The following is a 21,034-nucleotide window of genomic DNA, read 5'->3' as shown; positions in this document are numbered from 1 at the left end:
TTTATTGGTTCTCCATAAGCCCCTTTGGGCTTCTAACTTTTCCTGCACAGTATCCGTTTATGTATCCTTTTATTCTTTTATTTTTTCTGATTTCAACGAATAAAGCTCAAAACTGCAATGAAAAAGAATAAAGCATCTTATCGTATCGCAATGTTTGGACATTGTGTCATGTTCTTGTTCTTAGGAATAATGGTGCATAACACTATCGCTGAAGATTAAAGCTTACTGAATAAAAGTAATGTGAAACAATGAATCCATAAGTGGCATCACAGCTGTTTCAGGAAGAATGAATAATTCCAGTCACAGTGTGCCCCACACACACACACACACACACACACACACACACACACACACACACACACACACACACACACACAAACGTGCGCGCACCTCTGTTGATGTCGTGCATTGAAATAGCAGTAGTAGCTCTTGCTAAATGGTGTAGAAAAATCCATGCAAATGATTTGTTTTCGCTCTCAGGCAATGCTGAACCTTGAGAGGCAGCACTATAAGTCACAAGGCAGCAGGGTGGGGGAGGGGCGGCAGGGAAGGTCATGGTCACGCCGTCGTAACAGTGCAATGCAGTGCGTTGTTATCACGCCATTGTTACAGTGAATTAACGCTAACTGGCTTTCATAGGTCGCATTTACATCGTTCATTTTAACTGCGGCTTAAAAACCCATTCGACTGCCATGCCCAAAGAACAATTACTGTTATTAGCCCTGTTTCAACAGCTGATGTAACGGTAAGACATTTGGCACCTCACAAGTATAGTAATACACACACACACACACACACACACACACACACACACACACGCGCGCGCGCGGGGGCGTAGAAAGGCACTCTCAAAAAGCATTAACCCATTGATTTAACCTGTTGAGGTGCTCAACGGCTTGTCATCTAAACCAGTAATCCTTTGGATAATTATCTCAGCCTATAGTGACAACTCCTCCACACTCCACTCACACAATGGTGGAAATAGCTAGTAAAAAACAACTCACTTCAAGGGAAAGGAAAGGAGCGCTCCAATCAAAGGATATAGTCTCGAGGTTAAACTGGGTGCAGATTCTTGACAATATATACAAGGAAGAAACATCTACACTCTCTGAAGAAGTTTAGGAGTCTTTAATAATGATCCGCAGCAGCAGTCGATAAAATAACCGACGCGTTTCGACATTATTAAACTTCTTCAGAGAGTGCGGATGTTTCTTGCTTGGAAATATCTAGTACTCAGATTATTTATTTTTTACTTAAAGGTAGGGTGAGTAATACTCTTTTCGTTAAAACATGTGTTAAATATAGGGGCGCTCGGGTGGCGCAGTGGTAAAGTAACTGCCCACCACCACAGAGGTTGTGGGTTCGAATCCACCGCGGTGCATCCGGCTTTGTCGAGCGTCTACATGAACACAATTGGCCCGTGTTCGGGGGAGGGAAGCCGGGAGGGGAGGGTGATATCGGTCATTGCACGTACTCCTACGGGATGGGGCGGCACCTGTCAGCGGGGAGTGTTGGGCGGGAGGAGTAGGACGAAGGTTCTACGTCCTACCGGTGGGGGCTCCTCACTGGCAGGTGAGTCAGTAGGATATGACAGCAGTGACAACACAGAAATGTGTGTGGGGAGGAATTAATTGGCATGACGACTAAATTGGGGAGAAAAAGGGGTAATAAATAATTGTCTACTCTAAATGTAAGAAAACGATTGTTAAAACATGTGTTAAATAGCTCAATATTCTGATAGTACTCATTGCTACAGAGTGTTTGTTCAGTAAGAGGAGTCTCCTCGTCTCTCCAGCTCTTTAGTAAACAGAAAACACATTTTCAGGTCAGGATACCAATTGTATCCAATCAGGAGAGAGAACTCACACAGGATACAGAATAAACAAGTGAAATTGGAAGTGATGACACAAAGACATGAGCAGACACGATACTCTGTTACATGAGAAGGTCCTGAATACAAAACTTTACTTAGCTAAGGTCCTGAATAAAACACTTTACTTGGGTAAAAGTATTTCCATCAAAATGCCGCATTGTGAGCTTGTAGATCTACTATTGAACAGCCAAAGTATAAAATATGGCTTAATTTGGGTATTGCATTGTACATAAGTATGAAGCATCAAGTATAAAGTATTGAAACATTGAAATACTAAGTAAAGTAGAAGTACCTCAAAATTGTACTTAAATATATGGAAAATAATATGGAAATAAGAGGTTTTTGCCAAACAGCAACAATGTGTACTTAAAGCTACTTCCTACCACTGCACAGCGGCACCTGAACTCACCCCAGAGTAAACACACCTCCATAAAAAGCTGAAATGAGTTTCAAGGACAGCGTGGGTGAACGTTAACACTGGCATATGGAGGCAGCAGTGAGGGCCGTATAGAACCTAGACGGCAGCCTCCGGAGGAGAGGCGGCCGTTAGGCGGATTGATGGCGCTTTACCGCGCCATGTTGGATCCAAACACGCTTTAATTGGCCTCGTTTGTCATTGGATAATTCCACCAGGACAGGCTGGACAGAAGGAAGGAAGGAAGGAAGGACGGAAGGAAGGAAGGATAGAAATATTTCAGAACAACTTTGAATTGAAGTCGTACGATGGACGGATAGTAGAAATAGCTGACTTAACCCATTAAGACCAGAAGCCGATTCCACAAATGTCTTCTAAATCCCAACAGTTTTCAGAAAAAAACGTATGTTTCTATATGAGTGGTGCTCAAACTTTTTCATGTCAAGGACCCCCAAAATCATATGTATTTGGCCGCCGACCCCCCATCTCAAAATGTTTTGTTCCAAGGACCCCCCAGAAGCAAAGAATAGAGTTAAAAATGTTCGCTTTGCACGCATTTTCTCAATTTTTCAAAAATAGCAGATATACAAGCTCATAGCGTGGCACTCGGTGCCGTGCTATGAGCTTGTATATCTGCTATTTTTGGAGGGACAAAAGTGGTCCAAGTACAGTTGTGACTCAGGTCTGTTATATAATAGAGGCTGTAAGTGGTTAAACAGCACAGGGAATTGGTTGACAACAAGAATGCGTTTTTCCTTCTATTTACAGAACGGAACAGGAATAGTGGGGGCAGAGAAGAGGAGTTTAAATGATGAAACAAACATGATTGAAGCTTCACTGCGTCATTGGAGTGCTGAAAAAAGTCACAGCTCAACAAAAGTTGAGCTGGCTTCAACTTTTGTTTTGTAATGCGTCGCGCAAATGCCGGGTGTTGCTTTGTCACGGCCGGTGCCAATGCAGCATCACGCTGAAATGCACACATATGTTGGTGAAAAATCAAAGGCTTGCAAGGCCCATACATGTATGCCCATACATGTATGTTAGAAATAAGAAATGGAGTGAGTGGACAGATTTATTTGAAACTGTGACCACAACATTTCATTAAAGGTCCTTACACACCGGGGGTGATTTTTTCATGCGAATAATACGTTTTGTTTTAAAACCTTATAAAGTCAATGCAAGCTTGCATTGTGTTATAATCCACAGGGAGGCCCTCGCTTCTAAGAAGATGAGCCCTGAGCTTTGCGCAGCGTTGTGAGCTTGTAGATTGGCAATTTCAAAACGTTTGCCTCTTTCTTATATTATTTGACAATTTGGCCAATGTTGTATAGTATAGTTTGTTTATTACTTTTGATGCAGTAATGGTCTTTGTTCTTCTCTTTCCTTCTTTTTTTTAAGGTATTAAAAAGGTCTTAAAAGTCCTTTAAACGATCAATTCACTCGCATCTGGGGGGGGGGGGGGTCCCCCTGGGGGTCCCGACACACAGGTTGAGAAACACTGGACTAAGCTACAGTCGGGCCCAAAAAAAACAAAACAAGAACAAGTACCTGTGTATAAACTGGTTCTCCTCCAGGTACTGGCAGCCTCTGGCGATGTCTCTGGCCACGTTGAGAAGATCCACCATGGCCAGGCTGGACGGATGCTCCTGACAACCCCAAGGACACACACACACACACACACACACACACACAAAAATTGTATTGATTGATTTTGATTGATTACTTTATTAACAGTTTATCCAACACAGTTTGCAAAGTTTCGACGTTTCGACCAGGCATGCATGCCTGATGAAGACCTAAAAGAATGAACCACTGACATAGAAACATACGTTTAATAAAAAAAAATGTTAGGATTTAGAAGACAATTGTAGAATCCCCAGAAGCAAAGATTTGAGTTAAAAATGTTCGCTTTAAAAAATATGTATTCAAAGATTTGCACAAAATGTTCAATATTTTTCAAAAATAGCAGATATACAAGCTCATAGGGCCGCGCTATGAGCTTGTATATCTGCTATTTTTGAATGTGTGTGTGTGTGTGTGTGTGTGTGTGTGTGTGTGTGTGTGTGTGTGTGTGTGTGTGTGTGTGTGTGTGTGTGTGTGTGTCTCACCAGTCGGGGTCTGGTCTCCCTGAGGAAGCTTTTGAGGTCTCCTCCAGCCATGAGCTCCAGCAAGATGAAGCGTGGCAGAGCTTGCAGGCTGACACCTATGCAGCGCACAATGTTCTGATGGCTGAACTTACTGCAAACACACACACAGAGCACACACTTATCAGCACAGAGGACAGGCCCACATGACACTGTGGTGGTGGACAGAGCACTCTGTGTGTGTGTGTGTGTGTGTGTGTGTGTGTGTGTGTGTGTGTGTGTGTGTGTGTGTGTGTGTGTGTGTGTGTGTGTGTGTGTGTGTGTGTGTGTGTGTGTGTGTGTTAGCGTGCGTTAGGGATGGGACAGTTAAAACGGAATGTGTGTCACTCACTAACTATTTAGGACTTAATGACCATTTACCAACATTAAGTAATATAAAAATAACTGAAATATGAACAGAATAGTAATGGAATAAATCACTTAATGTAATCTATAATTGTTCCTCATACAATATTTTACAATACCTATAAAACATTTTAAGAGAAGAAAAGAGTCGCACAGAATGAGATATACTTAGACCTAATGTTACAATACATGTTTTCGGCCCTATCTGAACTGCCCACTCATAGGACTGCAACTTTATTTATTGATATGACGGTTAAAAGTTTACCAAAAAAGGTTAAAATTCCCATCCCTAGTGTGTGTGTGTACCTGTATTACTATACCAGCTATACCAGATGTCCCACAAGTATGGTAGAATTTGATAAATAAGACATTTTGAGGACCATTTTCCTGGTCGGAGGAGTTATGCTTTCAACTAGGAAAATATTAAGGTTGGAGTTTAGGGTTAGGCATTCAGAGGCTAGGAGTAGTGGTTAGGGTTGAACTTTTCCCCTATTTTATACTTAGTTGTGCATCAAAAAGCCAATCTACAAGCTCCCATCGTGGGGCGTTGCAACACGCTGGGATGTGTTGGGAGGCGTTGCGGCGCGTCGTGACCTTGTGTGTGTGTGTGTGTGTGTGTGTGTGTGTGTGTGTGTGAGTGGGGGGGGGGGGGGGGGGGGGGGAGGAGGTACCTACCTAATGATCAGAGCCTCCATAAGAAAGTCTAGTTCATCTTGTTCAGAACAAACCTCTGGAAGGGTCTGTTGCCAATGACAGAAAAACAAACGCATTGTGTGAGTACACTGTGACAACCAGTATCATTTCAGTCCACAGCATTGAAACATGAATACCATCGCTGACGGGCGGAAACATCTTTTCTCCATATTTTACCTATTTGCGTTTTCGCACCCTACTTGATCGTACAACAGCGTCACACAAAAGTATCAAAAGTAGCAGCTCTGCAAGCTCGGGCTTGTAGATCTGCTACTTTTGCTATTTTTGAATCCTGAAAAGCAACAGTTTGGGACATATGAGGTTTCCACCCGACAGAGACGATGTGTGTATTTAAATAGGTATTAAAGTGGCGATAAAAAGAGAGAGAGAATAGAGAGAGAGAGAGCCCACCTTGACAGCTACTTGCATTGGGCTTGGTTCCCCTGGTATGCCCACCGCTAGGCCTTCATAAACCTCACCAAATGCACCATGACCCAGGCCCCTGCACAGACACCACACACACACACACACACACACACACACACACACACACACACACACACACACACACACACACACACACACACACACACACACACACACACCACACACACACACACACACACACACCGCCCTGTACCGTAACAAACTCAGGAAGCTACGTAGGTTAAGTTGAGTGTAAACACTGTGAGAATGTCTTCACCTCTGCACGGGACTGGAGGAGGAAGAGGGTGTGTGTGTGTGTGTGTGTGTGTGTGTGTGTCTGGGTGCAATCATTATGAATAGAACAGACTCAAGGTCAACCCCTGATCCCCACCCCATCCACACACACACACGCACACACACACCTGAACCAACTCACAAGCATGTACGGCCCATGCATAGCTCAGGATGTCTGTGGAATTATGTCAGTTCTCTTCAATTTTACTTTGTGCCCTTGAGCCGGGGCTTAAAGCAACAATCAGCAATAAAAAATCTTTGTCCATTGTCCCACTCTCCCAGAGGACAGATATCCTAAAACTAAAATAAAAATGGTGGCGCCTCTAGTGTGCAATCGTGTGCCGTCTGGGGGATACTAAAATCTAGGTGTTTCACCCGGCAGGGCGTGGTTTAGCAGGACCTATAGTGTAACAAGGCCATCACACCAGCGAGGCTTTGAATACATAATTTATACTCCGTCATACGATGGTGTCACTTGCCGAAAATAGCCAACCTGCAAGCGCGAGTAGGTCGAAACAGAAATACATACTTAAATACATAAATAAGTAAGTAAGTTAGCAAGTAAGTAAATGCATGTGCTGCAAAGAACTATGTTTGATTGCTCATTTTGTTTTTTTCCAACTAAAACTCCAGGCAGCTGACTTTGAAGCAGCCTTATGCTGGCTGTCATGCCAGAGATGAGAACTCAAAAATGCTGAATGCTAAAACATCCATGTGGTGCATGGCGGTGGTTTAGGCCCGACTAAGGGCCCTCTCAGTCGGGCTAACTCACTGGATAGGCCCCTGAGCCCTTTACTATTGAATTAATGACGGTTATCTAGAGGAATAGGATATGTTATTGATATATTATCAGGGACCCTCAAGTTCCCCAAAAATGGCTGAAATATTTCCCCCCAAAAATAATATGTTGAGCATTAGAGGGTTAATGAACTCTGCAAAAGACTCATAGCAGAGACAGACACTCCGGACGGAATAACTACCGAGCAAAATGGCATAAATAATCAATTTAGGAAATGTTATGAGGACCTCAACGCCACAGAAAATTGTGATGGCGCGCAGATGGCTCATTTTCGATAGTCTTGAGATGCAGACCTTAGGCCCACGAGATAAGACAGATCTTGATAGCGGTATCTCAGCAGCAGAAATTGAATTTAATTGCCAATTAAAAAGATGAAGAGTGGTAAAGCTCCAGGGCCGGACAGCTTCCCGATTGAGTTCTTAAAAAAAAACTTCTCAGGCAAACTAATCCCCCTTCTAGGGATGTGTATGCCGAGGCACTGGAGCGTGAGTCACTCCCAGCCTTCTTTGAGTCAGGCCACGATTTCAGTTCCATCTCAAAGAGGGAAAAGACCTGTGAGCTAGATGTTAACCAAGGTTCTATCGAGAAGGGTTCGGTTATTCACACAGTGATACACCCAGGCAACGTACGTGGGGTGTTCAATGTTCTCCATTCTCTTCAACCTCCACCTGCAGCAGAAGTTCTGCTCTCCTTTGATGCCCACACAGCATTCGATCGGATTGGGTATGAGTAACTTTTCGCAACATTGGAGAGGTTTGGTTTTGGACTGACTTTCTATGTTGGTTGTAGGTTGAATTCACTTTATTTGCCTATACAGTATGTAGAGGCAATAGACAAGGCTGTCGGCTGAGCCCTGTCCTATTTCACTATTGAACCACTTGCAGTTGCTTAAAGGACGACTTCACCCATTTTCAACCTATCTTCATATACTGTAATTGGTTCTCACTAATGCTCATTATAATATGGTACCATTTTGACGACTTGGTCTGTGTCCCAGCAATCTGGGAACCCATCGACAAAAGAAAATGAAAAAACAGCGCCATCAGCTGTTTTTTTCTTTTGAATTTGACTCTGGCGGGACCGCCCAATTGAATGTTGATAACAGGATGTTGGCCCGTTTGGTCCGCCCTCAGCCCTACTCTTACGGTGGGGGCGCCTATGTTTTAATTCCCACAAACAACATTTCTCCCACTGAACACTAACAACATTTCTCCCACGGAACATGGATCGTTTTGGTTAGAAGCCCACAAGAACAAGTTAACACATTGGCTGCCAAAAACGCAGATCTGCGTTCTTTTGAGGCCTTACAACGCAGGCTGCCAAGAACGCAGATCTGCGTTCTTTTAAAAAATAAAAAAAATATATATATTTTTTTTTTTTACATTTGACCCAAAGACCAAGGAGATATGATTTTTCGAAGATTTAGACTCCCATCCACTTCCTTGTTAACTTAAAACTTAAAAATTCTGTATCTCGGCTCCTGAGTACTTTTATTTTTTCATTGAAAAAGTCTGGCAGTCTACTGTAGAAAATAAATAAATAATTCTGGCAGCCAATGTGTTAAAAGGTGGTGGTGTTGTCGGCTCCGAGGACGCCATTGTTGAATGAGTTTGGGTTTGTTTCCAGTGGGAACACAGATGTAAATCCTGGCCACTACATTTGATTGGGTAAAGCACGGCTTGCTTCCTGATTGAAGTCCCGCCCATTTGTAGGCCAACGTTCACACGTTCTGAATGGCCCTCCGGACAGATGCAGTAGCGCAGCTCGGAATCTGTTCTTTAGAGATTAGTGTCCCAGAAACCCGCCTACCAGTGACATCATCAATGGGGAATCCATCCTCGTTTGAAACCTGCCTACCAATGATGTCACTGGTGGGCGGATTTCTGAACTGTCCACAGCCATCCTCTGAGACACAGACGAGAAGACAGAAATGGCACCATCTTATAATGAGCATTAGTGAGGGTCAATTATATGAAGACAGTTTGAAATGGTTGAAATGGTCCTTTAAGGAATATTGATATTGATTAGTACTGATAGTGGGCTTCAAACTCACTCCTACTTTATCCGTCTGACCCTACACTCCATCCCCAAGTCATTAGAAATTATTTCTAACTCTGGTAAGATATCAGGATATAAAGTCAACATGATTCAAACATAGCTTTGAGCCAGATTCCACAGCCTTTTCATCTTCATTGGCTTGACACCTTATTTAATTAAAGGAGATCAGCTACCGAGCTGAACTAGATGAAACATTTCATAATGTCTGCCTGTCTGGCAGTCATATTTGGATATTTGGATTACTTTTTTCCGCTACAGACATTGAAACATAGGGCTATGATGAAATGATTTCACAATCTTTGTACAATTATGTGTAATAACGTATTTGTAATTGTATCATTGTTGTTTATATTTTTTCTATTAGTTACTAGTCACTTTGTAGATTTTGATTATTATTACAAAACATACATTAACCACTTCAGCCCTATTTAAACGTTGGCTATTTGAAAATAGCCGGTCTACAAGCCCACAACACGTCGTCGCATCGCGACGTGTTGTGGGCTTGTAGACCGGCTTGTAGATCTGTTATTTTCAAAATATCAATACTTTTACTCAAATGAATTTTGAATACCGGAACTTAACTTGTAACAGAGTATTTCTCCATTGCAGTATTGATACTTTTACTTAACCCATTGATACCTGGAACGCTTCTGTGTCACTTTAGATGTCTTTGGCTATTCAAAAATAGCAGATATACAAGCTTATCTTATCTACAAGTTCATAGCGCGGCACTCGGTGCCGCGCTATGAACTTGTAGATCTGCTATTTTTGAAAAAGTTTGAAAACATTTTTTTTTTTTTTTTTTTTCAAAAACTGTTAGAATTAAGATTTTTTTAAAGAATCGCCTCAGGTCTTAACTCATTGAGTGCCAAAATCCGTCAAATCCGTCACGTGGCCTGACGCCCAGAGCGCCACGATCCGTCAAATCCGTCATAAAAAAAATTTCAAAATAAAAAAAAAAATTCAAAATATATATATATATATTTTTTTTTTTTTTTTGGGAAAAACATGTTCAGAACCCAAGATATGATGATTTGAAGATTTGCTGCTCCATCCACTCCTTGTTTAACCTATAACTTAAAAAGGCTGTATCTCGCTTCCTAAGCACTTTTTTTTTACAATGAATTTTGGCTGTGGCACTCAGAACCAAAATTCCATTAACATGAATAAATAAGTTTGGCACTGAATGAGTTAAAGGGTTAAGTACGAGTACTTTTTCCACCACTGCAACTCGGCCGTGCGACGTACCTGGTGAGGGAGATGTTGCGCCGCGGCACCTCCTTCAGGTCGTTGACGGAGGCCGTCTTGCCGGCGAAGCAGTAGTTGGGGTTGTAGTCGGTCATGATGGTGGAGGCGCGCAGCTTGCTCAGCTTGCAGTCGGGGCTCTGCAGCTCCAGCTGGATGGACTGGAGCTCCGTGTGCTTACGCCTGTACACTGGTCACACGACAGGAAAAGAAGTGCAGTCAGTTAGGTTCTCAGACTTTTGCATGTTTAAGGACCCCCCCCCCCTCTAAATAGGCTCTATGCACAGCAGCCAAATTGGAAAGAAGGTGTCGTTTTTCACCTGTATAGTGGAAAGCAAACAACAAGTCTAGTTTCTATTGCCCTTTAAACTGATGCTATACATGTATGAACACATTTTGCTGGGGACCCCGTGGAACCCGCTCAAGCACCCCTGGGGGTCCCCGGACCCCACCTTTAAAACCACACCACAGCACACCTGTGGTTCTAAAAACCATAGCATTTCAAGAAACCCCAGTTCGGTTATTACTCCCTTTTTTCGTGAATTGATGAATTTTTGACACTCTTTTAAAGTGAAACTTGAAGTGTTTTAAGTGTGTCTTGTTTTATGAATACTGAACCAATGAAAAGTATTAACAAGAGCTTGTAACTTAATCATAACTACACTGGCTCCATTGTTCCACCCCCCCCCCCCCCCCCCTTTTCTTTTTATGCAGTTTTTCGACATGCATAAGGTTTCTATCCGACAGTGACAATATACTGTTTACTGTTACTGTAGAAACACCCAGGATGAATGCCCTCATACATTATGTAGGAGAGAAGACATTATACAAGGCAGACAACAGTATGCATGCAGACACTGTTTTTTACCGCTCTCTCTCACTCTCTCTCTCTCTCTCACTCACACAAAATGAATAAAAAGGCTTCATAATCAAGAAATGACTGACATATTTAATCATTTTATACTTTCAAAGAAATGTAAAAAAGCATGTAGATCAGCTATTTTTGCAATTTTTCAAAAATCTTTGAAAATGTATGAACATTTTTGCGATTATAATAGGCGATTATGTCATAATTGTGAGAGGTCTATGACACTCTCTCTCTCACACTCTCACTCCCTCTATACATACATACATTAATTTACATATACTGCGAGTGGCTCTGTCTTGAGCTGTAAACGCATTACTTCTCCATCTACCCGTTTACGTGCTTCCTGTGTGCATGTGTGCGCACACACATCGCTGCACTCGTGCACGCATGCATACGTACGTACTGTATGTGCATGTGAGCAGGAGATATTTATTTACCACGTGCACCGGGCCTAATGTATGAGCGTTGTCACGCGGCGCTCAAGCAGCCATCTGTCATTTGTGTGTTCCATACATCAGCGCTGGCACCCTCCCTCGTACCCCATCGTGTGTGTGTGTGTGTGCACACACAGGTGTATTACTCTACTTGTGAGGACCGAATGTCCCCGCAAGTATAGCAGGACTTGATAAACAGACATTGTGAGGATTTTTAATTAGGCTTACAATTGGGAAAAGATTCAGGTTATGGTTAGGACATTTAGAGGTTGGGTTTAGGTGTTGGTTTGGGTGTTACTGCATTTATACTTAGTTGCAAGCCAAGGTTTCACGCAGCGGAAAATAGCAGATCTACAAGATCACAGCTGTGACGCGTTGTGAGCTTGTAGATCTGCAATGTTTCGGCTATTTTCCGGCTATTTTCTGAAATGTTGACGTCCTTGCAAGTATAGCAAGTATAGTAATACAAACGTGTGTGTGTGTGTGTGTGTGTGTGTGTGTGTGTGTGTGTGTGTGTGTGTGTGTGGGAGCTGATGGCTCTATGAGTGGAGGTGTCTGGAGGCGATAGGCTCAAAGCGGAGAATCAGACGGATGTCTGCGCTCTCGCTTCTCTGTCTCTCTGTTTCTCTCTCTCTCTCTCTCTCTGTCTATCAGCAGACTCTTTATGGAGGCCATCTGAGTGGCGCGCTAAGTAACTGAGTGGGATGAGTGCGGAGCGAGGTGTGAGTGTGTGTGTATGTGTGTGTGTGTGTGTGTGTGTGCAGGGCCAAACGTTCCCACAAGTAGGCTCTATGCACAGCAGCCATATTGGAAAGCAATTGGGCCTCTTCCATACTTCCTTCACAGGTGTTACCAATGATACTAATGAAGGCTCCGCTTCATTCTGGTCAAACAGAGTCAGGGTGCTGTGCGTGTTGGCTCACTGGAAACACTCTGCTACACCAGTGGGTCTCAAAGTGTGGTCCAGGTACCCTCGTGGTTCCTTTGGGGGGGTCCCAAATGGCCCCTTTGCGGGTGTGTAACTCTGAGAGTGTACAAATGGAACCAAATGGACCCGGTCCATTTGGTTCCATTTGTACACTCTCAGAGTTATAGGGGTCCTTGAAACTAAAACGTTTGGGAACCACTGTGCTACACTGAATGGAACAGAGCCTTCATTAGTATCATTGGTAACACCTGTGAAGGAACTCTCGTGGTCACTTACTGATCATGACTCCGGACACGGCCAGCAGCAGAGCAGCGATGAGGGCCGACGTCCCCACAGAGAGACCCAGGGCCAGGTGGGACAGGGACGGCTGCTGGGGCAGGATGGACACCTCTGGAAGAGACCAAACATTTTGATTTAGTTTTATAGTCATAGGCATGGCCTTTTGCATGACATCCCATTTAGTCACATTTTAAGGCCAGTCCACAGCAATGCAACTCCTTGCAACTCCTTGCAACATTTTTCTTATTAGATGCAATTTTGAACAGTGGTGTAAAGTAACTAAGTACATTTACTCAAGTACCGTACTTAAGTACAATTTTGAGGTATCTTTTACTTTACTGGAGTATTTCCAATTTTCAGTACTTACTTACTTCTACTCCACTACATCTCAGAGGCAAATATTATACTTTTACTGAAAACTGAAACTAGTTACTATATTACTTTGTAGATTTTGATTATTATTACAAAACATACATTAACCACTTCAGCCCTATATACATATCGACCATTTGAAAATAGCTGATCTATAAGCACACCGTGCGTCGCGATGCGACGTATTGTGAGCTTGTAGATCTGCTATTAATCAAAAGATTTTTATACATTTGAAAACTTGAAATAGGACATTCTGCCTAAACAAGTACTTTTGGTACTTTAAGTACATTTTGATACCAATACTTTTGTACCTTCGCTCAACTACATTTTGAATTCTGGACTTTTACTTGTAACAGAGTATTTCTACATTGCAGTATTCCACCACTGATTGTGAACAATAGCCAAGTAAGATAATGTATGTATCCATTGGCCAATCATACGGTTCACTGCAGCTCAACAGTCAGTGTGAGGGGGGTGGGGGGGGGATGTCTATGAACTCTGCATTTAAAGGCTTGAAGGCCATTGTCTGTGATGGAATCAACTACATGCTCTGGTAGGCTGTTCCACACCCGGACAGCAGTGTGGACAAAGGTTCTTGTCCAATGTGTTTGTGTGTGTGTGTGTGTGTGTGTGTGTGTGTGTGTGTGTGTGTGTGTGTGTGTGTGTGTGTGTTTTGGAGCCTGGGAGGCTGAGATCATGTTCTGGTCTAGCTGATGTGCATTGGCGGGTGGTTCACGGTCTGGGGGGGGGGGGGGGGTGCATTTTGTACAGGACTGTAGCCGCAGCAACCTCTTCTGTGGCTATAGGCTATAGCCAACATTATCCCCGATGGCGGCTGCAAGGAGTTGCATTGGTGCGGTCTGGCCTTTAATCTGAAATGTTTTAGTTTTAGTTTAGTTTTACAGTAGTTTTAGTCCAGTTTTAGACTAAATATCATGAGAATTCTATTTAGGCGGGCCGTGATGGCGTCGTGATGCCCGAAAATAGCCTATCTACAAGCCCACAACGCGTCGCAGCACGACCCGTTGTGAGCTTGTAGATCGGCTATTTTCGGAGCGCGAAATCCGCACACAACCAAGCGTGAAATTACTTAGTTCTACTGGATCTCTTGTCCATCAGTCCCTCCCAGACATTTTAGTCTACGGTAGTTTTTATGTGTTGACGATATTGTCAATATATTTAGTCATATAGTTTTAGTCATCACAGCCTTGTTTTTATTTTGTTTTCGTCAGTGAAAAAAGGCAGTCGACGTCGTAGTTTTAGTCGACGAAATGAACACTGGAGAGAACAATCAACACACGGTCACCACGCGCCTGTCCCCGCCCCACCGTCCCACTGTCCCTGAGCCATGTATTACTATTCACCCTGACGGACGCGCACGTTTCCCCCCCCGAGACGCCATTAATTATAGGTGGGCTATAGCGATGACAGCACGCAGCTTTGAGGCGTGGTGGCGGGTGGCGCGTGTCAATTCACCTTTTTTAAGTGATGAGGGGGAGATCTCATTTAGCTGGTTTTAATAAGATACCAATTACACACACGCTGGGCAGAGAGAGGGGGAGGGCGAGAGAGAGAGAGAGAGAGAGAGAGAGAGAGAGAGAGAGAGAGAGAGAGAGAGAGAGAGAGAGAGAGAGAGAGAGAGAGAGGGGCACACACACGCAGACAGACAAAGACAGAGAGACAGACAGACAGACAGACAGAGAGACAGAAAGAGAGAGAGTCAGATTGAGAGGGACCTGCATGGGTCCAGACAATCTCCTGACCTTCAGCCTGGCTGAGTGTCCATCTGAGAAATCTTCCATCCCTTCTACTTTTTTTTTCTTTTTTTCTTTTTGAAAGCTTGACATTGTCTAGAGGTTGTATCGACAGCAGCACGCATCTTATCACCAAGGTGTTAGAGCCAACACCAATATGCATCAATTCGCTTTCTTTAGAGAATCGAGTGCTTTTTGGGCTACTCTGTGTGGTACTGTATATTTATGATAGAATGTGAAGCTGAAATGGCCTCGTGCGAAGGCTGCAGATTCAATCCGTGTTTTCTTGAGAAGCTTTCAAAAGGGTCAACAAGTTGGAACATTCTTTAAATAGAAAATACTACATTCAAGCTGTTTATGTTGGGATATGGGCCAAACGTTCAATATGGTGCAGAGTTTTGGAATAAAGAGGCATTGCTTTTTCAAATTCATTGTTTATATGGCTTTTTCTTAAGCTTCAAATGAAGCGTCTTTATCAATCACTATGTTTTTGTTCAGCATTTCCTCTCCACCATCGCTCTTCACGCGTCCTGCTTGTAATGGGTGGCAGTGTTCATTTTCACAGAACATTTCAATTTTGTCTTATAGTCATAGTGTTTTGAATACACTTCATTTCATTGTTAGTTATATTTGAAATCATCTGAAATGTTTTAGTTTTAGACTAGTTTTAGTTGACTAAATATCATAAGATTTTAGTCAAGTAAATCTACAATTGATTTAGTGGACTATAATTGCTTTTGGCGGGCCTTGATGCCTGATTTATACTGCATGCCAAAAATAGCTGATCTACAAGCTCACAACACGTCGCAGCGTATTTTCAAAGCACAACACCCGCAACCAAGTATAAAATGTTTTAGTTCTACTGGATCTCTTCTACACGTCCCCGCAACATTCACCGAAAATAGACAATCTACAAGCTCACAACACGTCGCAGCTTGTCGATAGGTTATTTTCTGCCAAGTGGTTTGGTGTAGAGGGGAAAAAAAGAGCAGACCAAATGACAGACAAATGTTTAGTAATTGAGAGTTTGAGTGGTTAAATATCTGAAAATACACGTTTACATGAATCCATGACAGTAATAGAAAAGATAATGTGTAAACATTATTTTTCTTTCTTACGCAGCACTGATGACAGTGCTGTCAAACAAGTCTATGGATCTATTAAATCTATGAAAAAGTTTAATCTGCAACATCATTTTCTACAATATGTAGTGAGGGTCCCTGCTTCATCTCTCTCTCAGCTAAGGGGTCCTTGGCCTGAAAAATGTTGAAGACCCCTGGGTTAGGTAATCCAAGAGACTGATAATAATTATTGAGTGATTAAGATGACATTATCAAAGAACGCTATCTCACGTAGAGATTGGACACATTAATAGGAGCTCCTTGGCTTAATTAATTTGGGACATACACTTATTAACTGTTCATTAGGTTGCAATCTATTACAGGTACAATTACATTCAACTCAATTAATTTGTTTTGTTTTGATTCATTTCAGAGCTGAGTGTGCGTGAGTGTGTGTGTGTGTGTGTGTGTGTGTGTGTGTGTGTGTGTGTGTGTGTGTGTGTGTGTGTGTGTGTGTGTGTGTGTGTGTGTGTGTGTGTGTGTGTCTGAGAGCGAGAGAGCTAGAGACACTGATTATGTCTGAGCGTGTGTGCGTAAGAGTTAGTGCTAGAGACAGTGTGTGTGTGTGTGTGTGTGTGTGTGTGTGTGTGTGTGTGTGTGTGTGTGTGCGTGCGTGCGTGCGTGCGTGCGTGCACGTGTGTGTCTGTGGAGCGTGCATCCGTACATTCAGCTGTGTGTGTGGTTGTGAGTGTGTGTATGCGTGCGTGCTGATCAGCACAGGTGTCTTTGTACAGTATATACGTGCTTCAATATGTGCTTGAAGTTAAGTGGTGTGTTGAGCCAACAGTGTTTATAATAGCGTGGGTGTTTTCTCCCTTGATATGTGTGTGTATGTGTGTGTACTTGTGAGGACCAAATGTCCCCACAAGTATAGAATTTGAGAAAATGACATTGTGAAGACCAGTTTTCCTGGCTCTCACAAGAAAAACATTTCTTATGGTAAAATATAAATAAATATATCTTATAGAGGTTTACATCAAACTATTCAGGTTGGGATTAGGATTAGGATTAGGAGGTTAGGTTTAGGCGTTAGGGTAGGAGTTTTCACTATCTTATACTTAGTTGCGTGGCGATGTTTTGCTAATTTCAGCTATTTTCAATGCCGTCCTGAAGTTTTTCCTCACAAGTACAGTAATACAAACCTCTGTGTGTTTGTGCGTGCATGCATGAATGCCTGAGGGGCCTATGGAAGTACAGTACTGTACGTGTGCCAGAATGCCCAAGTCTGTTACTGTATGTAAGTGTCTAGGGACTGTGCGTGTGTCAGGATGCCAAGGCATTAATGTATAATGTATGTGTATAATGTTTATGTTTATGTATATACCATGTATATACTAAGTTGTGGATGAACAGTGAAAATATCTACAAGCTCACAACGTGTTGCATCAGCTCGCAGAGCAGCTTTTTCCCCTGCTAATTTGTCTTTTTTTAAATGTTAATGAATAAACAAATATTTTGAAAAATGAATGAAAAACAAAGAAAATAACGCTGTCGGGTGGAACGAAACCTTGTATGATTTTCAGGAAATGGATAAAAGGAACACTAGTGTGTTCCAATGGATTCAATGTAGTTATTATTTAGTCACAAGCAGTTGTTACTACTTTTCATTGGTTAGATATTTATAAAACGTAAAAGACACACTTCATCACTTTCATCGTCACAATTTTCCAAAAACAGTGAAAATAGTAGATTCAAAATCAAAAGTTACTAAACATTTTCAAAAAGTACGATTTTCAAAAGTACAGGGTCCCCACACATTTTTAGCAATGAATTTCCAAAACCTTTCCAAAACTTTTCCAGAATATTTAGCACAAATTCCAGGCCTATAAAACAATCATTCAGCGCAATAATGTGTCTCTTACTCCTATGTACAATGCCCAAAGATAGGCAGTGTAGCAAAAATAAAGCATAGAATATAAAATAGTACAATTTCATTCAACATTTCGTGCAAAATTAGGGCATAGTGACCCTGCGAGCGAAAATAGGAGGGGTGGACGACGTCGTTGCACGGTTCGTTCACTCACGGTAGGTCAGGACGGTCTCATTCAAAAACATGTATTTTAATGAGATTTCATCGCCCGCTCGCTTCGCGTCACGTCGCATCGCTGGCAGTGCGAATGGGGCGTTACACAGCCCGTTCCGCAAAAAAAACGACTTACTGTATGTTACATATTTCGTGTAATGTTATACATGTTTAGGAAAATGTTTTGTATTAAAAAAAATCAATAGCCAAAAACAATGCATAGCCAAATATTTTTCCAGGACCCTTGATAAATTCCAGGACCTTTGATCAATTCCAAACCTTTTGCAGTACTGGATATTATTTTTTTTTATTTCAAAATATTTCCAGGAATTTCATGACCGTGGGGACCCTGAAAGTAGCAGATGTACAAGCTCGCATCACGGCAAGAATTGTAATTCTGCTATTTTTTAAGGAAAAAAACCCAACAACATATAAATGGATAAAGTGGTTAAAATGATCGTGATGCTACGTTAACTACTTTAGCTAATAGCTGGACCACACTTTGAGAACCACTGGTTTAATACAGTGGTGGAAAAAGTACTCCATTTTTTTTACTTAAGTAAAAGTATCAATACTGCAATGTAGAAGTACTCTGTTAAAAGTAAAAGTCCTGAATAAAAAATGTACTTGGGTAAAAGTAAAAAAGTATTATGCTATAAAAATATAGTTAAAGTACAAAAGTAAAAGTACTCGTTATGCAGAATGTCCCATTTCACAAGTTTTCAATTGTATAAAATGTCTAAAAATCTTTTGAAAATAGCCGATCTACCAGCTCACAATGCGTCGCAATGCGACACATTGTGAGCTTGTAGATGCTATTTTCAAATGGCCGAAATGTACATAGGGCTGAAGTGGTTAATGTATATTTTGTTATAATAATCAAAATCTACAAAGTAACTAGTAACTAAAGTTTTCATATAATTGTAGTGGAGTAAAAATACAATATTTTCCTCTGGAGTAGAAGCATACCTTTAAATTGTACTTAAGTACAGTACTTGAGTACATGTACTTAGTTAGTTTACACCACTGGTCTAACGGACCGTCCCGGTATTGTGCTGTACCTGTGGCATTGATGCAGGACACGCGGTCGGGGGCCAGGATCAGGTCGTCGTCGCAGTAGCAGACGGTACCGTCCTCGGCCTCGTGACACTCACCCGTCTCACAGTGGCTGCAGTTCTGCACCGGACTGATGATCACCTCCCCATCGCCCTCCATGCCTGGGTTTACACAGACGCACACACACACATGCGCGCACACGCACACACACACACACACACACACACACACACACACACACAAGAAAAGTACAAAAGTGTTGGCATCAAAATGTACTGAAAGTACCAAAAGTAAAAGTACTCGTTAGGCAGAATGTCCTATTTCAAGTTTTCAGATCTATAGAAATCTTTTGAAAATAACCGATCTACATTTTCAAATGGTCGGCTGAAGTGGTTAATGTATGTTTTGTGATAATAATCGATATCTACAACAGTAACTAGTAACTTTGTAGATCAAGTTTTTCAAATAAATGAAGAGGAGTAAAAGTACAATATTTGGATCCGAGATGTAGTGGAGTAGAAGTAGTATTGGGAATTGGAAATACTCAAGTGAAGTACAAATACCTCAAAATTGTACTTAAGTACAGTACTTAAGTAAACTTTCCACCACTGATTATAAGGCCATTTTATTTTGACCTCTTAACCCATTTAGACCGGGAACACATCTGTGTCATTTTAGATTTGAGCTATAACCATTATTGTAAACTATTCGCCATGCGCTTGTATATCTGCTATCTTTGAATAGCCAAAGAAATCTTAAAATGACACAGATGATTTCCAAGTCTCAATGGGTTAAACCCCATACGTTGTTGAGCGGAGTACCTCAGGGCTCTATAATGGTGTCTTTTCTGTTTTCACTCGACATGATAATGATAATGAATTTATTCATATAGCGCTTTTCCAAACAAGGTCACAAAGTGCTTTACATATAAAAGAGCAGCATAATAACCACACAGGTTAAAACAACATACTGTACATAAAAGCGACACATAAAATCAATAGGTAGCATAATTAAAACAATTAACAAAGAAGAAATATCTTTGCTGAAGGTGGCTGTTGGCGGAATATTATTTTAGCTGCTGAAGCAACGCAGATAAATTAAACAAACGCACTCAGGGGATGCACAGTGGAGACGTCAGTTATAAACAGTATAAACTGATATAAGATGAAGATTTGACCAAGAGGGGCTGTAACCAACTCGTATTAATTGCTCCTGAGAGCTGGCAACTTCGCGTCTATTTACCATTTAGTGCACGACTCTAATGCTCAGTCAGATCCGGTTCCGAGCCAGCCTACTGTATCTGGTCATTTCCACGCACACATACATGCATGTACACAGAGTGTCTCTGTATCCACTCTAGACCGGATATGTGAACTGCAAAGTGAATGCCTGCCTGCGAGTCTAAACTTTTAGACTGTGAACATATCAACCGATCATGGCTGGAGTTACAGCTGACTTTGAAAAGCACTCAGCTTTGCCAAAGAGGTTGCCCAAATTTCTCCGAGCATTGTGTCCACAAACGAGGGGGCTCTTCAGAGAGGTTGAGATGTATGTTGAACGTTGTTGTACCTCCCTGTGTCAGCTGCCATGTCAGATTAATTGTTTAATCCCGTTTATATTTTAAAACGTAATGAGAACCTAACATGATTGTGGGGGTCCTTGACATTAAAACGTTTGAGAGCCACTGTATTACACTAAATGCAATAGAGACTTCATTGATATAATTGGTAAGACCTGTGCAGGAAGTAAGAAAGATGCCCAATTTATTTCCAATATGGCTGCTTTGCATAGAGCCTTTTTACCTGCAAACCGCTTCTGAAGTGGAGCACAGCTTCAAACGGTCATATTTTGTCATAGTTATTCTATTGCTAAATTCTGTTGGTGTCCTCTCGATACCTGTGAACTGA

The 21,034-nt window shown here is 41.9% G+C and overlaps 1 protein-coding gene across 1 annotated transcript in view; it reads right to left on the bottom strand.

Moving 5' to 3' along the window:
- The window catches only part of alk (ALK receptor tyrosine kinase), a 197,895-nt gene that overhangs the window by 23,324 nt on the left and 153,537 nt on the right, over positions 1-21,034 (bottom strand). Inside the window, exons 14-20 of the mRNA XM_084045875.1 lie at positions 19,133-19,288; positions 12,799-12,912; positions 10,296-10,482; positions 5,882-5,972; positions 5,453-5,517; positions 4,397-4,526; positions 3,837-3,934 (exon numbers count right to left, since the gene is read on the bottom strand). Of these exons, the coding sequence (XP_083902001.1) occupies positions 3,837-3,934; positions 4,397-4,526; positions 5,453-5,517; positions 5,882-5,972; positions 10,296-10,482; positions 12,799-12,912; positions 19,133-19,288 (841 nt within the window). The remainder of the gene's footprint in view (positions 1-3,836; positions 3,935-4,396; positions 4,527-5,452; positions 5,518-5,881; positions 5,973-10,295; positions 10,483-12,798; positions 12,913-19,132; positions 19,289-21,034) is intronic.

This window comes from Gymnoscopelus microlampas (genome assembly GCF_963454915.1).
Source record: "Gymnoscopelus microlampas genome assembly, chromosome: 20".
In the NCBI taxonomy this organism is placed as follows: domain Eukaryota; kingdom Metazoa; phylum Chordata; class Actinopteri; order Myctophiformes; family Myctophidae; genus Gymnoscopelus; species Gymnoscopelus microlampas.
Note: the sequence above shows the minus strand (reverse complement) of the source record. Positions and strands in the feature narration are given on the sequence as shown.